Source organism: Perognathus longimembris, chromosome 15 (genome assembly GCF_023159225.1).
Source record: "Perognathus longimembris pacificus isolate PPM17 chromosome 15, ASM2315922v1, whole genome shotgun sequence".
NCBI lineage: Eukaryota > Metazoa > Chordata > Mammalia > Rodentia > Heteromyidae > Perognathus > Perognathus longimembris.
In genome coordinates, this window is record NC_063175.1 from 20,529,072 (window position 1) to 20,550,956 (window position 21,885).

General features: G+C 39.4%; 1 protein-coding gene across 3 annotated transcripts in view; it reads left to right on the forward strand.

The window, feature by feature from the left end:
• Lama3 (laminin subunit alpha 3) overlaps positions 1 to 21,885 on the forward strand; it is a 214,209-nt gene that overhangs the window by 50,297 nt on the left and 142,027 nt on the right. For all 3 annotated transcript variants that reach the window (XM_048363240.1, XM_048363241.1, XM_048363244.1), the window contains exons 6-11: positions 176 to 267; positions 3,937 to 4,052; positions 7,247 to 7,365; positions 16,514 to 16,604; positions 18,657 to 18,788; positions 20,120 to 20,182. In XM_048363240.1, the coding sequence (XP_048219197.1) occupies positions 176 to 267; positions 3,937 to 4,052; positions 7,247 to 7,365; positions 16,514 to 16,604; positions 18,657 to 18,788; positions 20,120 to 20,182 (613 nt within the window). The remainder of the gene's footprint in view (positions 1 to 175; positions 268 to 3,936; positions 4,053 to 7,246; positions 7,366 to 16,513; positions 16,605 to 18,656; positions 18,789 to 20,119; positions 20,183 to 21,885) is intronic.

The window sequence follows — 21,885 nt, forward strand, 5'->3', positions numbered from 1 at the left end:
ATTAAGAAATGCATGTATTTTATAAGACAAGTTGCAAGCAGATCAGACTCCCATTTGTGTTGAGGTTGACAGGAGAAATAGCTCAAGATTATAAAATAAAAGAGAAGCTGAGTCAGCATAGACAGTTGGCATTGTTGTTTAGTGAAACTGACATGTCTTGTTTTCTGTTGTGCAGTATTATTACAGCATAAAGGATATCAGCATTGGTGGGCGGTGTGTTTGTAATGGCCATGCTGAACTGTGCACTGAAAACAATCCTGAAAAACTGTAAGTACACTGTGCAGATCGTTTTAAAGCCTTGCTATGAATAAGTCTATTTGTCTGGTCCCATATACCTAATAAGGATACTTGCTTCCATTAAATATCTCTAGGTTTCTGCCTTCAATAAGAATGTTTCAGGGTCAAAAAAAGTGGCACGTATGTCCTTCCTCTTCTCCAGCCCTCTGCTTACTTCTACAGATCCTTTGTGAATAAATTGCAGACTTTATTAATCACAGCACTCCAAACCCAAGAAAATGCTCTAGGTAAACAATAATAACTTTTTACCCACAGTTTGAGTTTGCACTTACTTGATCTCTTCCATGTTTGACATTTTCTACCTCAAGATGGAATAGAAGGCAGAGAAGGTGACAACACATGCTGGTCTTGACTCAGTAGAAGCATTCTCTCCTCCATACCGAAAGTCTTGTGTGGCTGCCATTAAAGGGACAATGATGCAGTCAAATGGATTTCGGCCCCGTTTAAATTCTACCTACATAAAGGAGTTCAGTGGTGAAACCTGGTTCTAAATCTACTATGCTTTCAGATATTTAAACCATATTTCATATTTCTATTTCAGATTATGTTTTAGTGATTTAAAAAGAATTATAAGGGAAAACAAAACTCATTTAGATTTTTGGGGAGGAAGAGTTGCAAAAATACTTAATGAGGGTTATACTCAGAGTAAATCTAGAATAATAATGAATATTGAATAGTGTTAGAAAAGCATTATTCAAAATTTTCTGAGTAGTAAAGTCTACACATTATTGGTCACATCACTGGTCACAGAAGCCCCTTTAGTCACTGGTTCCATAGAGGGAAGGATATGGAGGCGCTTCTGTGTCATTTCATGACATTCTCTCAGGACTTTCTTTTTCCTTTTCTTAAACAGTTCTTGAACTACTTTGTTTCCCATCTTTCTCATTGCCAAACTGCTTTGTTTTTTGAAAACCTTTTCTCTTCTTTTCTATGCCATGTTTGCATTTTATAGTGTAGTTCCATGATGCTCCCAGTTCATGTCCAGTATAAAATCCATTTAAGATGAAGATAAACCACAGCTTTTCTACTGTGGACCTGTCTGAACAGAGGTTGTTCTAAATACCAACAACAGGATCTAAGCCTCCTCTCATAACTTAAGCTGTGCTGCCAGATAAACCACTAAGACTTGATTGATGTAGGGAATAGAAGTAGAATGTGTTATTATCCTTGGTTTAATGGAATCAGGGGTATAGATTTCCAAGTCCTTTAAAACATATAAGTTCATTACTTTCAGGTTAAATATATTCTATAGCTGGTCTTTAAAATTCTTTTAATCTTACAAAAACAGAAAATTCTATACTATTTAAACAATTGCCCATCTATCCCTACTGCTAGGCCCTGGCAACCACTATTCTACTTAAGCTTTCTGAATTTGACTGGTCCAAAGAAGTAGGATCATAAATAGTCTTTGTCTTTTTGTAACTGGTATAGTTCACGTCTTTAGGGTTTATCTATGTTGAACATGTGTCAGAATTTCCATTTTGAGGCTGAATAATATTGCACTGCTTGCTTAGACTGCACCTACAGATGGGCACGTAGGTTGCTTCCAGCTACTGGCTATTGTCGCTAATGCAGTGAACATGAATGTGCCCCCTTTTGTGTGCTTGCTTTGTTTTGTACAGAGATATAGTTTTCATATACTAAAACACCAACTCAAGAGGGCTACTAAGAAGGGTAGGGAATTACTGGATGCTAGATAGAGTTGTAATTTTCTTTTCCTGTCTTGATTAATGTCCACAATTCCCCACAAGCAGCATTTAGCAGGGATGTATCTTACTTTCAGTCAAGTTCAAGTTTATACGGATTTAGACTTCATATTCAGACAGAGTTGCCTGCCATTAGCTTGTCTGGTATGCTTGGTGGAGCTCTTGTTCCTGACCAGTAATATTCACCAAATGTTTTCACCCATCCTTCAGGAATGAGGTGGTGCTCCTGAGAATACTTCTTGACCAATATCTAATCATCCAGGGCTTATTCATTAATGATGAATATGTCTCCACCACGTACCACATTTAGACATTGGCTTTCTAGCAGTCTGGTCAGGAGAGGCCCTGAGCCTTGGGCAATGGTGCCATGTGGGAATGGAGTAAAGGTGGTTAGAGTAGAGCTAGGATTCACACTTAGAAGGACTTCTCATCCCTGTTGATCCTGTCAGACCTAGAGGAGTTCTGTCCTGGGAGGCCAATGGCTCACAGTGCACATGCAGGGAGGCCATTCCTATGCCTTGGTGGATAGCTCACCTTGCTGTTGATCCACTTCAGCACAACTATTTTGCCTTCCCTGCCTACTGGTTCTACCCAACAGTCTAACCTTGAACAAGTGCTCCTGAAATCTAAAAACATGAACAGAAATAAAATGATTCAGTGACTTAATTGTAGGAAGCAAGGATAGACAAAGTTAGTTGCTAACCAGCAAAGGAAGGCTTCAACCAGGCATGTGTTGTACATTGACATAATGCACGGGTGGATGGGAGGTTCACTTGCTCAATTCTAGATGGCCAGAAGCCAACAAACCAAGGGGTAACCTGCTTAGTTTTATATTTCACTATAATCATAGTCTAAAAAATAGTTGCTTGAGAGACCCATAACCTTTACCTCAGGGTGCAAAATAATCAGGAAATCAATGACTTGGGGGTATCAATATGACTCATATCAGTACTCAGCTGCTTTTCCTTTATTTGCTGTGCTCAATTTTAATCCTCCTATGATCAGTGTTAGACCATATGTTCTTCAAGCAGTCCTCCCTAATTACTTTTCCAGTCCAGCATATGCTAAGTATTTCATTGATAATGAGCTTTAATTGCCTCTCTCTGACCATTTGGACCCCAGCTGTTGTGTGCTGCCAGTCGAACTACACCAGGTGCTTTTTCAGGAAGCTGGGCAGGCAGAGGATGACACCTTCTCTGAGAACTGTGACTGAACACATGCCACCCACCTCTCCTCACAGAGGAGTTGAAGGATTCTCCTCAGGTCCAGCCAAGAGCCTTCCTAGACAACTGCTTTGAATCCTCTTTTGACAAAGGATAAAATGACAACTTCGAGCTTGGAGTTCCAATCCAATGTCAAGGCCACAAATATTTCATTTTAACTTGGAAAATTTTTGAGAGAAATGCAAAAATTTTAGGTTTGGACACTGGTCATTCTGAGTGATCTTGGCTTTTGGCCCTGCTGTAGAGTTGGGTTAACAGAGGCTGAGAGCAAGAAACTGGAGGAGCTCTTTCCTATAAGATGACCCTGGATTTCAGTAGAGATATGATAACATATTCAAGGAAACTTAGTGAATTCTTCCTCATCTGCTCATTTATTAGAATTCAATGTTGTAGAGAAGGAAGAGCTGGGGCTTCAAAGCCAAACTTACGTGTAAAATCTGGCTCTCCCATTTATTATTACTGTTTGACCTTTGGCAAGAGTCTTAATACCTCTTACTTTCAACATCTTCACCATCTAGGACTGGGTATCATAAGCAGCTTGTAGAGGACTTGGCATAATGTACTTTAAGTGCTTTATTCTTTAAATTACTCAATGCACACTCCATGGGTAACACCAGGACTGCATGCGTCTGTCAGTTTTGCTCACAGGAACAGCTGATATTAAGCAAAACTTCTTAATCACTGAGACACACTTTGCCTCCCATGCCCAGGTTCCGATGTGAATGCCAGCACCACACCTGTGGGGAGACGTGCAATCGCTGCTGTGTGGGGTACAATCAGAGGCGCTGGCAGCCTGCAGCGTGGGAGCAGAGCAATGAGTGTGAAGGTGGGCTTGGGGTGGGGCTAAAGACTGAGCTCTTCCTTGCTGTGGGCTTCTTTCCTCTCCACCTGAGCACGGAAGGGGCTGGAATCATGTCAGTTTTAAGTTCTGGTACTATATAGCAGTCCTCTTTTATTTCGGGGGGCTAAGGTCCAAGACCCCCTAAGCAGGGATAGTTAGTGAAACCTATAGGTGTCATGTGTTTTTTTTTCTTTACAAATATCTCTCTGATAAAATTGAATTTTCAAGGGTGGGCGCTGGTGGCTAGTGCCTGTAATCATAGCTACTCAGGAGGTTTGAAGCCAGCCTGGGCAGGAAAGTCTGTGAGACTCTTCTCTACAATTAAGCACTAAAAGACTGGTAGTGGTGCTGTGGCTCAGAGTGATAGAATGCAAGCCTTGAGCTCACAGGCATAGGGAAAGGGCCCAGGTCCTGAGTTTAAGCCCCATGTTGAACAAAAATTTTTTTATAAGTTAGGTACCTTAAGAAGTTAACCATTACTAACACCCAAACAGAAGAGTTATAACATCACTATTTTTGTGCTTTGGGACCATCATTAGGTAAAATGAAGGCTAATGGCCATAGCACTGTGGTAATATGATGATAATCTCAATGTTGTGATTGATTGGACTAAGGGCTGGTAGCATATACAGTGTAGATACACTCTGCACAGATGAACAATTCAGATCTCAGGAAGGATGGTGGCAGATAACATGAGATTTATTCATACCATTCAGATGACCAGCATTTAAAACTTTTTTGTTGGTCATGGAGCTTGAACTCTGGGCTTGGGGGCTGTCCCTTAGCTCTTCAACTCAAGGTTAGTTCTACCACTTGAGCCACAGTGCCACTTCCAGTTTTCTGGTGGTTAATTGGAGATAAGAGTCTCATGGACTTTTCTGCCCAGGCTGGCTTTGAACTGCAGTCATCAGATCTCAGCATCATGAGTAGCTAGGATTACAGATATGAGCCACTGGTGTTTGGCTTAAAACTTTTCACTTACTTATTCCTGAAAAATTCCACATAATATTTATTTTCAGATGAGATTGATGCCTACCCAGAATTGGAAGTGCTGAAGGAGTATGTGGGGATGGGCAGTGTGATGTAGTAAGTGGGTCTGAGGCATGTGGAGGATGGAGGAGACCAGAGGAAGAAGGAGAAATTATAGGATGTGCAGTTTCTAACTCATGGGTGTACTACAGAATAAGGGAAGTAGTTTTTATGCAAATAAGACCCAAGGCATCCAATTGTAAAATTCCTTTTAAACTGATTTTCTTGGGAAGGCACATATTATCCCAATTAGTGAAGACATTTTTGTGACCTTTACTTAATGACTTTACAGTCTATGGACAATTATTATTATTTTTCCTTTGGTAAATATTCATGACATTCGAAGATGGACTTTTTAATTACCAAAAGACAATTGGATGTAGGCTTATTGAACTAGGTGGATAATGATCTGTACTTCAAACATTTTGGTCAGATATTTTTGTAACTATTAAAAGATAAGACTGATTATCTCTTAGAATCAGTAAACTTACTTGAAATTCATTTAAAAATATTATCATTGAGTAGTTGTACAAAAGGGTTTCAATCAACATATCAATTTATGAGTACAATGCATCTTTCAAAAAGAATTTTTATTTAAGTAGATATACAAAGGGGTTGCCATTTAACAAGGGAGTTTATGAGTATATCTTGTTCAATGTCACCCCTTGAAAGGCATTTCTAGTTAGGGGTTCAAAGACTGTTTTGAGAGATACTGGTATTATTGGTGTTGCTTCAGGTGAGAGACTAGTGAATATCTGAGTGCAGGTCATTCTTACCTCATAGTCAAGCCAGCAGGTTCCTTCTCAGGGCCTTCCCACTTCTTACACCCAGGTGATGCAGTCAGAAAGAGGGAAAAGAAATGATTAGACACACGTCCTTTGTTTAACTGTGGTCAGGTGCTTCAAACCAATTTTATTACATGCACTCCAACAATTGCAACAACTAGTGAAACTCTTCAAGGCATGACATTCTTCACGCCAATACATATGACAATATTTTAACATTTCCTTTCCTAAAGTTTAAAAAGTTGTCAAAGTAACTAAAAAGTATAAAATAGTTAGCTAACAATTAAAAGTACGAATGTTATGCCAAGTAGAATAGTGAGACTTGTTAGAATCTAACTTGTTACATGCTTTCAAATGCAATTTGAATTACCTAATTAAAAATAGGCAGGGCTGGGGATATAGCCTAGTGGCAAGAGTGCCTGCCTCGGATACACGAGGCCCTAGGTTCGATTCCCCAGCACCACATATATAGAAAACGGCCAGAAGCGGCGCTGTGGCTCAAGTGGCAGAGTGCTAGCCTTGAGCGGGAAGAAGCCAGGGACAGTGCTCAGGCCCTGAGTCCAAGGCCCAGGACTGGCCAAAAAAAAAAAAAAAAAAAAAAATAGGCAGATTTCCTAAGCCTGGCATGGTGGCACTTGCTTGTAACCTCAGTGCTTGGGACAAGTTTAAGACCAGTTTGGACTTCATAGCAAGACCTACCCTTCAAATAAACATACACACAGCGATTCTTTATAAACAGATGATGCAGTAAATAGAACTCACAGTCAAGTGAGTATATTATTTCCTTAGTTCTTCCTCTGTAAATTTGGCATTAATATCATCCCCAATTCATCAATATTGTAAGTAGTGCTAAGAATAGATGTTCAGAGTACTAGCTGAGGATTTTGGAGCCAGAGACAGGTTGAAATTCGACCCCTCTTACTTATGAGCTGGGTAATTGTGGACATATCTCTCAGTTTCTCTTTGTCTGTTTCCCCACTTATTCTACAGAGTTATTGAACAGATTAAATGTGTAAACTATTTTTCACAGTAAACAGAAAATTCAGTTATTGCCAGTAATAACACTATGTACTAATTGTAGTGGGATTTTGGTGCAGCTTAGTTTGTTACAATTACACATCCTATTTTTTTTATAAAAGTGAAACTTTCCTCATTTAATATCAAATGGAAGGAACTAGTACATCATATTATACACTGGCCTTTGTGTAAAAAAGATCCCTAAATTCCCTACAAAAAATTTCCCTGGCATTCCAGAACAGACTTATTTTAGATGATTTAGCAGTGATTTTATCTGGGGAATTTAATAAATGTCTCCAGGTAATGATGGAATATTTACCTAATGTGCTTTCCCCCCCTCCTTTTCAGCCTGTAACTGTCATGGCCATGCCGTCGACTGTTACTACGATCCAAATGTTGAGCAGCAGCACTCGAGCTTGAACAGCCAGGGTGTCTATGCAGGTGGAGGGGTCTGCATCGACTGTCAGGTGAGGTACTACTTAAAATCAGAGTCTGTGTGTGATCACTGGGGCTGAGCATGCTGTAAACCCTGCTCTCCAAAAGATGTCTAGAAGGCAGCATGCAATTGAAAGTGTTTTCTGAGAACATTTCTCCACCTCTGGTACAAAAGTCCTCATTAAATCCTGTTTTCAGACAGTTTTTCTTTAATCCTGATACAAGGAGGAAATGTATCACAGTCAGTTATCCATGTCTGCCCTGAACTCCAAGTAATAAAGCACTAATGTTGTACCTCATATGTAAGGCAGCAGAGCTCACCAAGATTCCTAGCACACTTAAGATTCCAGGTGTATTTATGCAATCTCATATAAATGGCATGTGCATTGGAATTTTAAACTTATCTGTGGTCTAATGTTTTCCTTTTAAATAATAGGAACAAGGCCAGGATGTTTATTCTTCACCTACTTACTCTGTTAATATCTTGGAATTTTTAATCCATGGGATAAAACATGAAAAATATAAAAGGAAGGAATCAAAACTATTTTCATATGATTATTTATACAGAGAATCCTAAGGTATATCCAAAACAGTCAAAAGATATAAGTAGTAAATTTAGTATGTTCAAGATTCAAGTGTCATATATAAAAATGAATAAGCCAGACATGGTGGTTTACACCTGTAATCCTAGTATTCAGGAGGCAGAGGCAGGAGGATCACAAGTTCAAGGTCAGCTTGAGCTATATAGTGAATTTGGGACCAGTGTGAGAAGCATAAGGATATCTTCTCTCAAAAAAAAAACAAGGGCTGGGAATGCAGCTCCGTGGTAAAACACTTGCCTAGTGTGTACAAGGCCCTGGTTTTTATCTCAAGCACTAAACCAGCAAACATGTAACTAAATATTGTATTTTTATATACTTGCTGCAAACAATAGGAAAAATGAAATGAAAATTCAATTTAAGTGTCAAATATATAACATACCTGTGTATAAATGTAACCAAAGGTGAGCAAGGCATTTATATTATTGCTCAGAGAAATTTTGAAAAAACTAAATAATTGGAAAGATGCAACATGGTTATAGATTTTAACTTCAGTATTATTGTCAATTGTCGGGGTTGTAAATTTGTCGGGGTTGTAAATTTGCCGGGCTTAGCTCTATCCCTCCCCAACACGTGGGGAAGGGTCCTGGGCTTACCTATATATTCAGTGGGGGATCCATACCTACTCTCACACACCCCCTCTGGCCGGTATCGGACGTGGGAGTGGGGTCGCGTGTGGGTGCGAGACTTCCATGCCCGCCAGCCCAAGGAAGAGATGAGTGCGTGAGAACTCGGAGACGTCTCTGGGACGTTCTGTTTATTCAAATGAGGAGCCCCCCAGATATACCCCCGAGGGCGGGCACAAGAGAGGGATTGCAGATTGGTCACAGAGGGCTGTCCATCAAGTGATGTCAGGGGACCTCCCTCGGGGGCAGAGGTCCAGCCCCCTAAGAATGGGTTTCTGGGGTGTCTTCCATTACACACGTGCTGCCCCAGGAGCAGAGCTTTCTCTTCCTGCCAATGGCAGGAAGGAGAGGGGCAGGCCAAGGTCAGCTGTGGCCCCTTAAAGGCACAGCTGACCCCAACAGTCAATTATCCCAAAATGGATCCAAAAACATGTAGATTTAGAATGGAAATTAGTAAGCAGATCCTAAAGTTTATATGGATATAGATGGTCTGGACTATCAAAAGTCATTTCCATAAAGCTCAGGGTTTATTACTATAGAGAAATAATAAATATTTGAAGTGATAGCTATATTTTCTCTGACTTAAACACGTGTTACCCAAGTATGTACGATTTTTTGTTTTTCTGTAGCAATCTAAAAGTAAATGCAGGGCTGGGAATATGGCCCAGTGGTAAAAGTGCTCATCTCGTAAAAATAAATGCAAATAAAACAAGCAAGTAAAAATAGCTGAAGAATATATCTTATTTCAAGCTAGCTACAAAGCTACCTAAATCAGAACAGTGTAAAGCTGGTGTAAGGATGGACAAAGTCATCAATGTGAAAACCCATGGGGCACAGAAACAGAGCTCCACTTGTGTGCACATTTGGTTTTTTAGAAAAGTACAAAAACATACCCAAATCGAGGGACACAGGATAAAAAGACAAATGACTACAAAAGCAATACTTGCAAAACTGTTTGGTGTAAACCAACTGAACAACTCATGGGGGGAGAGGGAAAGGGGGAGGGGGGAGGGGGGAATGTGGGAGGAGGTAATAAACAGTACAAGAAATGTATCTAATGCCTAATGTATGAAACTGTAACCTCTCTGTAATTCAGTTTGATAATAAAAAAATATATATATAAAGAAATGTATCCAATGCCTAATGTATGAAACTGTAACCTCTCTGTACATCACTTTGACAATAAATAAGAAAAAAAAATAACTATCCTTTAAAAAAAGTACAAAAACAGTCTATTTGGGAGGAAAGAAAGGCCTTTCAAAATAAGTGGTTCTTGAATAAGTGAACTTTATATAGGAAAAAATGACCCTTGATTCCTCAAATTAGGGACCTAAAGTAAAGCTCAAACTATAAATTTTAGGGAAAAAGATAGAAAATTCAGAAGATGCACAAAGTTTTCTTAGGTTACAGAAAGCAATAACCATGAAAATATCCAAATTAGAGGTCATTAAAATTTAAAACTTATGCACATTAAGACACTATTAAGAAAATGAATACAAGCACAAAGCCCTAAATTCAAACCACTCTCACCCTCCTACAACCGTCCTCATCCTGAAAAAGGTAAAACAACTAAAGGAAGTAAATAGGCAAGTTGAAGACAAGGAGAAAATATTCATAAACCATAAATCTGATGAATGATTGGTATCTAGGATATATAAAGAACTCACATACCTTACTTATTAAAAGACATATAACCCCCAGAGTTTATCATATTTTACAGACACGTTTAAGCTTGTTCCCTGCTTACCTGTGTCTTCGGTGTATTTGTCTATTTACAAACTGTCCCTGATGCACACATACACCACATAAAACTAAGAGAAGGATCCAGATGAAGATGGAGCATATATAACTTTGTTCCTGCAGTAAATCAGGACAGAAAAGATATTTCAAAAGCCAAATTTGACTTTTTTACTTCCAGGATCCATAATAAAATTAAAATTAGGGAAGAGCGCCATCAACAGACCAGGAATGTCAAGAGACTCCAGAAAGGAGCATGTGGCTGTGGCTGTGGCTGCAGGAATGATTCAGAGGTGCTTCAAGAGGCAAAGAAGAAGTTGATTGTGGCACTGTAGGAAAACTTGTAAAACTGTATTAAAATATATAAAAGAACAACTATATGGAGAATCATTATGTTTTTCTAGACTTAATACAATACATATGCCATTTCTCTGAAACAAATCTGTAAATTCAGTGCATTGACAATCAGAATTTTAGTAGGACTTGTATGAAGGTTGACAGACTAATTCTGAGCTTTCTTACTTAGAATATATATTATACTATATATATACATATATATATATATATAATATTTTAAATAGGATAGCTTTTTCCTGACATGTGGCATTTGAGAAGAGTCCTGAAAGAGTAAAGGAATTAGCCAAGCATCTGCTGGGGGCAGGGTAGGGGTCCATTCTAACATTAGAGGCTGAGTGGCTGGTAGGGCAAAATGCTTAGGAAGGAGCTTGAAGCCCAGTGTAGTTGGAAGTAATCCAGAGAGGTGAGAAAGTTCAGATCATGTGGGGCCTTTGTGCCTTGGTAGGGAAAATCTATTAAGGAAACAGGGTTGCCAATAGTGGCTGTATGCTTGAGGTTCACAGAAATGGTGAGCCAGGAAAAGTTGGTCAAGGAACTGAGAGAAAAGGGTATAGAGATGGGGTTTGCCTAAATATTGGAAAATACCTTGGAAAGCTTCTGCTTAGAAGAATTCAAGGATGTGACTAAGCAAAACAGGGCCAACTTTCTAGAGGAGAATTCCATTAAAATCCTCCTTGGGTGGAGTTCAAGGAGGGGTAAGAGGAAGGGAGGTTTCCTGCTTGCAGAGACACCATCTATACTTACCCAAATCTTCACCTGGCATATTTGAGGTTTTCTTCTTTGGCATCATGCAAATGCAATTTCAACTATTCTCTCCTCCTGATCTCCCAAATAGAAATAATGGTCAGCAAATACAAAAGTATTGACATCATCCCATGTATTATATCTGATCACAGTGGATTAAAGGTAACCCTCAACAACAAAGGATACCACAGAGCCTATACACACTCTTGGAAGCTAAACCCCACGCTGCTATCCAACACTTGGGCCACAGATCAAATTAAAGAGGAAATCAACGAATTCATAAGCCACAATGACAAAGAAAACACATCACAAAGAAACCTATGGGACACAGCTAAGGCAGTACTGAGGGGCAAGATCATTGCACTCAGCACCCACATTAAAAGAATGGAAGCAGAGCAGGTGAATACCCTCACGATGAAACTAAAACAACTGGAGAAACAAGAAATGACAGAATCTAAAACGACTAGGAGGGGAGAGATCACAAAGATTAAAGAAGAGATAAATCTGATTGAAAATAGAAAGACCATTCAACAAATAAATAAGACTAAAAGCTGGTTCTTTGAGAAAATAAACAAAATTGACAGACCCCTTGCAAGACTCACAAAAAAAAGAAGAGAAGAGACTCATATTCGTAAAATCAGGGACTCCACAGGAAAAATTACAACAAGTACACACGATATTCAAACAATCATAAGGAGCTATTTCCAAAACCTCTACTCAGCAAAAAACAATAATTTTACAGAAATGGATCAATTCTTAGAGAAGTACAAACTGCCCAAACTGAACCAAGAAGAAATAAATCAACTAAATAAACCAATAACTTACGGTGAGATACAAGAGGTAATCAAGAACCTCCCTACTAAGAAAAGCCCAGGCCCAGATGGATTCACCAACGAATTCTACAAAACCTTTAGTGAGGAGCTAATTCCAATACTCCTCAAACTCTTCCGCGAAATAGAAACGGAGGGAGAAATCCCAAACTCATTCTACGAAGCTAATATCATACTCATCCCCAAACCAGGCAAAGATCCAACAAAAAAAGAGAACTACAGACCAATATCACTAATGAACACAGATGCAAAGCTCCTCAATAAAATATTAGCTAACAGGATACAGAAACTGATCAAGAATATCATACGTCATGACCAAGTAGGCTTCATCCCTCAGTCACAAGGATGGTTCAACATCCGTAAATCAATCAATGTAATTCACCACATAAACAGAACTAAAATCAAGAATCACATTGTTATCTCAGTCGATGCCCAAAAAGCCTTTGACAAAATACAACATCCATACCTATTAAAAGCTTTGGAGAGAACAGGAATAGATGGAACATTCCTCAAAACAATAAAAGCCATATACAACAGACCAACTGCTAATATCATATTAAATGGAGAGAAACTTAAATCATTCCCCCTAAACACAGGAACAAGACAAGGATGCCCACTCTCCCCACTTCTGTTCAACATAGTGCTGGAATCCCTAGCCATAGCAATAAGGCAAGAGGAGGACATCAAAGGGATCCATGTCGGCAAGGAAGAAATCAAGTTATCCCTATTCGCAGACGACATGATCTTATATCTCAAGGACCCAAAAAACTCAGTACCCAAACTCCTACATCTAATAAACCAATTTGGCAAAGTAGCAGGATACAAAATCAATCCACAAAAGTCAGCAGCTTTTCTGTACACCAGCAATAGACAAACAGAAAAGGAAATTATGGAAACAATTCCATTTACAGTAGCCAAAAAAAGAATAAAGTACCTAGGGATCAACTTAACCAAGGACGTGACGGACCTATTCAATGAAAACTACAAAAATCTAATAAGGGAAATCAAAGAAGACACAAGGAGATGGAAAGACCTCCCATGCTCATGGGTAGGCAGAATCAATATAGTGAAAATGGCCATATTGCCCAAATTGTTATACAAATTCAATGCAATACCTATCAAAATCCCAGCCACATTCTTCACTGAAATAGAGAAACCAATCCATAAATTCATATGGAACAGCAAAAAACCTAGAATAGCCAAAGCAATTCTAGGCAAAAAACATAGTGCAGGAGGTATCACCATACCAGACTTCAAGCTCTACTACAAGGCCATCATAACAAAAACAGCATGGTATTGGTATAAAAACAGATCGGAAGACCAGTGGATTAGAATTGAAGACCCAGAAATAAAACCGCACTCTTACAGCCAACTGATATTCGACAAAGGAGCTAAAGACATACAATGGAATAAACATAGCCTCTTCAACTACTGGTGCTGGGAGAACTGGGCAGCCATATGCAGAAAACTCAAAGTAGACCCAAGCCTATCACCATGCACCAAGATCAACTCAAAATGGATCAAGGACCTCAATATCAGACCTGAATCCTTGAAACTACTGAAGGACAGAGTAGGAAAGACGCTAGAACTTATAGGCACAGGAAGGAACTTCCTGAATAGAGTCCCAGGGGCACAACAAATAGGGGAGAGACTCGACAAATGGGACTACTACAAATTAAAAAGTTTCTGCACAGCTAAGGTCATAGCCACCAAAATAGAAAGACAGCCAACGATATGGGAAAGGATATTTACCAGCACAGCAACAGACAAAGGCCTGATATCTGTCATCTACAGAGAACTCAAAAAACTAAGCCCCTCCAAGCCCAATAAACCTATTAGGAAATGGGCAAAAGAGCTAAAGAGAGACTTCACAAGAGAAGATATAAAAATGGCAAAGAAACATATGAGGAAATGCTCAACATCCCTGCTAGTAAAGGAAATGCAAATAAAAACAACCCTGAGATACCACCTCACCCCAGTTAGAATGGCCTATACTCTGAACTCAGGCAACAACAAATGCTGGAGGGGCTGTGGGGAAAGAGGAACCCTTCTCCATTGTTGGTGGGAGTGCAAACTAGTACAACCACTTTGGAGAACAGTATGGAGGTTTCTCAAAAAGCTCAATATAGTCCTACCCTATGACCCAGCCATACCACTCCTAGGCATCTATCCTAAACAGCAAAACCCAAGATATCAAAAGGACATTTGTACTTCCATGTTTATCGCGGCACAATTCACAATAGCCAAAATAGGGAAACAACCCAGATGCCCCTCCACAGACGAATGGATCCAAAAAATATGGTACTTATACACAATGGAATACTACATAGCGATTAGGAATGGTGAAATATTGTTATTCGCAGGGAAATGGTCAGAACTCGAACAAATAATGTTGAGTGAGACAAGCCTAGAACACAGAAAACAAAGGGGCATGATCTCCCTGATATATGACTGTTAACAAAGGAGATGGAGAGACAGTAGAGACCAAGTCTGTGAACACTGTATATGTGCTTGATACATTGTATATTGCATATGGGTCTACCTGACCTAGACAAGAGATGGAAAAACAGGTAGTAAGATATCACAAGAAATGTACACACTGCCCTACTATGTAACTGCACCCTCTTTGCACAACACCTTGTAAAAAAAATTTTATGTTCAATTAATAATAATAAAAAAAAAAGAAATAATGGAGCCACTACTATGTCCTTTGGTCTTGACTTGGTCTAAGTCAAACCAGAACCACGGTGGACATGAGTACAGTGGTGTGTCCTGTTTTCTAGAAAACTACCTCAAATTAACCAAACATGAGGTAGTTCCATCTTCAGAGCATTTCATCACTTTGTCTATGCCTTTTATTGGTTCCCTTTGTGTCTTAAATGTACAACTTTTCCATGGCAGATTTTTTTTGTGTGGTAGAGAGGAAAGGTTACCCACCTTCAAGAACACTTGTCATTTTCTACTCTTGTTAGAAGATAACTGGAAGCCAAGGATAGCTTGATGTCCTCAATCTGTGATAGATCACAGTGGCAAGTAGAGGGTTAATTGGCATTTGATGGGAAGACAGGGTGGGCTGCAGCTGTTTGTTATTTGCTTAAGATGTTTGTGACCTAAATGTTAAGTTAGAGAAGTGGCCAGCATGACTTTTTTTTTTTTTTTTTTTTTTTTTTTTTTGGCCAGTCCTGGGCCTTGGACTCAGGGCCTGAGCACTGTCCCTGGCTTCTTCCCGCTCAAGGCTAGCACTCTGCCACTTGAGCCACAGCGCCGCTTCTGGCCGTTTTCTGTATATGTGGTGCTGGGGAATCGAACCTAGGGCCTCGTGTATCCGAGGCAGGCACTCTTGCCACTAGGCTATATCCCCAGCCCCACTGCCAGCATGACTTTTTACCTCATTGTTAAAGTGGACTCAGATTTTAGCCCACAGGACAGAGTCGTAATAGAAGTCTGTAATTAATAAAATCTTCTAAAACAAGGAAGAGGATACAAAATAGGGCTTTGTTCTATCCTCTGCACTTCTATTCAGACGTTTGTTTGTGTCAGAGTATATTTGTTAATTTCCTATGGTTTTCTTTTCATTCATGAAAGAACACTGTCCTCTGAATTCATTCCAAATTAGAGAGAGGCAGAATTGAGCTAAGCCTGTGGTATATAGTTCTTGGAAATTGATGATGCATGATGGGTAATTTGATTTTGAGGCAATCAGCAGGATTAACCATGAAGTAGAAAAAAGCTCCCAGTATTGTACTTTGAAATGTGCTCTGTGTATGAGACTCATGCGTATGTTTTCCATTCACATAATCTGGAAAATGGTTTTCTGGCTAAAGCACAGATAAAATTAGAATGAATAGAGATTAAGTTCTGTATATGCTGTTTGTTCCAAAATTGGAAAGGACATAAATATGTACATGGCCTTTTATGCCTTGGGTTAAAACTGTAGGTAACAATTATCTATCAGTTTTTCTGAATGAAGTGATGGGACCTAGTCTTTAGGGTTTTTTTTTTTTTTTTCCTCCCATAAATGTCAAACACATCATTAAAGCAAATCCTTTTACAAAGGAGAAATCTTGGGATTTCCAATGGGAAAAAAATTTCAGAGCCATAGTTTAAGCTAGTATCCCTGAAAAGTCCTGGAGAGCCAAGGTCAAGATCACTGCTTATGTTTTCAGTGACTTTGAAATTAGGATTATAAATGATGGAATTATTTCACTGGAAAAATAGCATAAAATAAAGAGGACTGGGCTTCTTCTCCAGTGTTCTTTTTTCTAAATGTCTTTTGTTTCTTTCTAGCACAACACAGCTGGTGTGAACTGTGAAAAGTGTGCCAAGGGTTATTACCGCCCTTATGGAGCTTCGGTTGATGCCCCCGATGGCTGCATCCGTGAGTTTCTTGACAACTTGGTGTCTCTATACTGTGTAGAATGCTCCAAGGATGTACCAGAATCAGTTCTGACCAGCTGTCAATCTTCTTTCCTTTTCCCTATTATTTATTCCAGTCTTCTAAGCTGGATGACCTCAGGAAGTTACATAATCACTCCAAGTCCCATATTTCTTACATGTAAATGAAATGATAACATATTTCATAAGATCAAATTAAATATTATAAAAAATACCTAGGAAAATAGTTAACATTGGGCTTGTCACTTATTAGGCCTGCAGTAAATGTTCTTCTACTTTCTATTGTGTTGACATGATCTCTGATAATTTTACCTTTTGTCAAAATTTGTACTAAAACAACACACAAAGATTTTAGAATAATCATAGTGCTGAAAGTTGCTACAATTCGTTGAGTACTTGCCATATGCAAGACACTGCCTAAGTATTTACATGGAAGTCCTATTTAATATCACAGTAAACTTAGCACACTTTATTATTCTCATTTTTAGATAGGAAGAAACCAGAGTCTGAATAGTTAAATATTTGTACTGAATAACAAAATCACCAACTGGTAGATTTAGAATGTGGTTCATTTCTGTTCTTGCATGACTGAGTTGGAACTCATTTATTATATGCAAAACTAGTATAATCTGGTAAAATGAACAGAGGTTTCCCTATGGAATTTTAGTCTTTGATTCAATAATGGGCTTTTCTCTACACGTGTAGCCTGTATCTAGCCAATACGATGTTCATGTTTCTGTTTGTCACAGTTGGAAAATAATTCTAGTATCGAAGTTGACTTCTGTGCCTGCTCCTTCAAGGAATTCATTAATGTCTGAGGGCATTGAAGTCCAAAAGAATATATAAGGCAATATCCTTCTCTCTAGAGAGTTCCTTCCTTCTTCCTCCTCATCTTGCAAAGCATGTGTGTTACCTGTTTTGTGCCCATGAAGAATAGGCATTGGCAAAGGAAAAGAGGACATCATAAAGGTGACTGTACCTGTTAGGAACTACACTTGATTTTAAAAAATCATTTTCCTGGTTTGTCTTTCCTAATTGATGTGGTCCTCAGAGCTATTAGTACCCATAGCACAAAGAAATCATAAACCATTATGAAAAACATCAGATGTCTCTCAGTTCCTCCACAGGACATGTACTTAAAGGAGCTATGTTAGATTTTTTTTTTCCTGTCTAGAGTCACAGTCTGTCACATTAAGGAAAGTCCCAAAATTGGGGGAAGTGTATCAAAGCTAGTATACCACAACCACTTTGAAGGGTTTTTTTTGTTGTTGTTGAGCTTGAATTTAGGGCCTGGGCCCTGTCCCTGAGCTCTTTTGCTAAATGTTAGTGCTCTACTACTTTGAGTCAGAACTCCATGTCTGGTTTTTAAGTGATTAATTGGAGATTAGAGTCTCATAAACTTAACTGCCCTGGCTTCAAACCTGGATCCTCAGATCTCAGCCTCCTGAATAGCTAGGATTATAGGCTTTGAGTTCCTGGCACCTGGCTCTAGGGCATAATCTTGTTGGACTGCCATATCACTGGCAGCTAACATTTGAGCAATGGGCAATGGTTCAGTCTTGCTACGTATGCTTTCCACAAACTACAGAGCTGTGGCTCAGTATCTTACTCTCATGTGCTCATCAGCTGCAATGATAGGCACTTTGTGGACATTCATGGTTGGGTTGTGACCAGGACATACCCAGCAGACTGTCAGAATCACAAACCATCCTTCCCACCCCCAGCTTCTCTGACTACAGTCAGTGCAGGCCTTGCCTTCTGCTCAATGCGACATGCAGTGGTTCATGTACTTAGTGATATTTTTGAGAGTGCCTCTGAGAGGCTCATTTAGGCTGCCTTCTGATGGCTGGCCAGCCCGTGAGGTTCAGTGAGAACTGACGTTCAGGTATGGAGTGGGAAACATGCAATGGCCCGCAGGGCTAACTGCAGAGTGCTAATCAAGAATGAAATGTTGCTGAGAAGGAGAGAACATGTTTGCTTTAGGAAGTGTCTTGAAGGGAAGGGCTGATCCTTTGGATACCATTATTTCTCTCAGCTTGCAGCTGTGACCCTGAGCATGCGGATGGCTGTGAACAGGGCTCCGGCCATTGCCACTGTAAGCCCAATTACCATGGAGACAACTGTGAGACGTGTGCAGATGGATACTATAACTTCCCATTTTGTTTGAGTAAGTCTGGTTTCTGGTCGACAGCTGGCCTTTGTGCATGCGCATCTGTGGACATGGAGTTAACGTGTGAGTGTGGGGGGGTGTGTGGGTGGGTGGGGTGGGGTGGCAGCAGTAATGGAGCAAAGGAGGTTGTATTTACATGGAAGTGTCTCCAAAAGTCTGGAATAAAAGTTTTATTAAAATGTATTTTGTAGTATGCTGGGTGCCAGTGGCTCATGCCTGTAATCCTAGCAACTCAGGATGCTGAGATGTGAGGATTATAATTCGAAGCTAGTCAGAACAGGAAAGTCCTTGAAACTCTTATCTCCAATTAACTACCAAAACACTGGAAGTAGAGGTGTGGCTCAAGTCTTAGAGGACCACTCTTGATCAGAAAAGCTAAGGGACAATGCCCAAGCCCCAGTTCAAGCTCATACACATATGAAAAAATATATATTGTATATATGTGTATTTACCATCTCAGTAGGTCAGAAGGGTCAAATATTGGGTATTTTAACTTAACAGTAATCCATATATGTGGCTTTCCTTAAGAAACATAGAAGAAATACCATGCATTTCATATATATGTATATGTAATATATAATGCAATATATATCATGTTAATATGTATATATAATGTATATGTATAAAAATAATGTATATGTATATATACATGTAATATGTTTCCATATATGGAGACACATTTTGTTTTTCTTGCTACAGAATAGGCCAACTGTCACTGTCTCTACCTCTATCCCCTCCAATAATCTAAGTGAAGATTTCAGCCTCTTCATGAGCAAAAATAAATGTCTTCTAGCAAATTGATAGATCACAAAGCAAGAATCTGAAATCAATTTTGTAAAATGTGACAGAAGTATTGGTTCTGTTTGTTTTGCAGTGGTATAAAAACTGTACTTTGGCATCAGGGAAAAGATATACTGAAGAAGAATCCTTCCCTGTTACTACATTATCAGTTGCCCATTGAAACTCAGGAGAAAAAAACCTGAATGAAATATGTTTAAAAACTAATCCCAATTACCCATGAAAAAAAACCAAATTAACAATAAAGCTGCTTTTTTAAAGTGGCAACCATATTCCTCATTAGGCCTAGCCTTGGTGAGAAGCTAAGTTACTGTGAGCTTTTAAAAAAAAATTTTGTTCATTAACCTACAAATCAGCCTGTCCAATCAGCCTGCTCTCAATTACCAAACGCATTTGGAATGGATCAACATTGCCTTTCCTTAGTCTCTACATATTATCTTTTACAGAGTGAGAGAAAGCTTCCCTACTTAGTGCAACTTAATATTTTACTTATTTATTTTTTGACTGAGTCTATGTGTGTGTTTAAATAGGAATTCCTATATTTCCTACTTACAACCCAAGCCTAGAAGGTCCAGTAGCTGGTGACATACAAGGTAAGTCACCTCCCTTTTGATCTAATGTTCCAGTTTCCTTTCCCACTTCCTGCACACAGCACTAAGTCCAAGTTCAAGTCCTGCTTCCTGGAGCATGGCCGGGGCTTTCCATCATTTCCTTCTCTACTTTGTTTGTCGCAATAGCACTGTATGATTAAGGAAACTGAATGGGGCTTGGATTATACATCACTAGCTCACTCAGAATTGTTCCATGGCTGCCAATTTTCTACTGGATCAGAGGTTCAGTCCAGGGTGGCTTGGCTCCCTCCCTTTGGGTCTGTGGTGGTGCACTGCAGAACACAGGAGATAAGGAAACAAAAGAGAGAAGGGGCTGGGCTCCCAGTATCTCCATCCCTTCCCACTATGCTCCTGGTCCTAAAGATTTCACCTCCTAACAGTGTCTCAGGCTGGGAATCAAGCCTTTAATACACAGGCCTTTGTAAAGTGGACATTCAAGATCCCAGTCACAGAGCTTGTTCTATGCAGAGTTGTGTCCCATGTAAGGATGCCTATTTTTTAACTTTATTTTTGTAATCCTATGTTTATTATCTTCAAGTAGTTGTACAAAGTAGTTTCGATTCAACATGTCAATTTATGAGTGCAATGCATCTAGATCAATATCCCCTTCCATCATTTCTCCATCTCTCTCAACCCTAACCAGTCCCTCAAGTTAATCTATTTTTTGACCCTTGTAGAAAACCTTTTCCAAACGCTTGAGGCTACCTATTCTTAATAAACGAGGTTAAGCCCAGCTGAAACTTGGAGCCTATCTGGACCTTCCCCAGGGAGTGATTTAGATATGATAATGTAATTGATGGAAATGCAGATGTTTTCTCTGTAAGACTGATATGTACAATCTCTTCATTTAGGACATAGCTTGAAAGTTGCTTTAAAAACAGTTATGAGTTTGCCTTCCTGGTAGAACAGAAAGAACATAGTTTTTAAATCAGGTGGACCGGTCCATATCCTGATTCTGCCTTCTGGGTTTTGTGACCTTGGGAACTAATCAGTCTTTCTGAATATCCATTTTCTTAAAAACATGTATCCCTCTAGGGAAGGCTCTTACTTGACTTTATTAATCATATGTTTATAATAAAGTCAAGCAAGACCCTCTCTTTGAGGGAAGTGTTTTCTTATTATTTCCTTATTTTAACACTGTGTGATGGTACTAGAATACTTTAGTTTGTGCTCACTAAGGGTTCTGGCTGCTGGGATTTTACACCTCTTTTTCTGTGTAATGAATCACCCCACATGTAGTGACTTAAACCTGAAAAGGTTTATTCCCTACAATTCTTGAAAGCATCTGGGCAATTCTGCTTCTGACCTTGATGGGGAAAGAGGGAAATTGCTGGAGCTTTTGATCTCTTTCCACAAGGTCCCTTGTCCTGGAGGCTGCCCCTCTCCCCCAATGGTGGTCTGAAGGATGAGAGTGGAAATAGCAAACAGTGAGGCCTAACCAGCAAGGCTGGTGCTCCAAAGTCAGAGGTTCTACTTGACTCCATTGGTCACAGCAAGTCACAGGCCAATTAATGATTTTTTAAAAATGTGTCCTGAGAGACAAATACAGTCAGAGAATGAGGCGAGGGGAAGGAGCTTATGTGTAAGGCTGGGTTAGGAAGGCCTTCTGAGAAGTGGATGTGTGAACTGACTGAGAGATGGGAAAGACCCACTGTGTGGAGAAGCAGGCTGAGCAAACAGCTTGA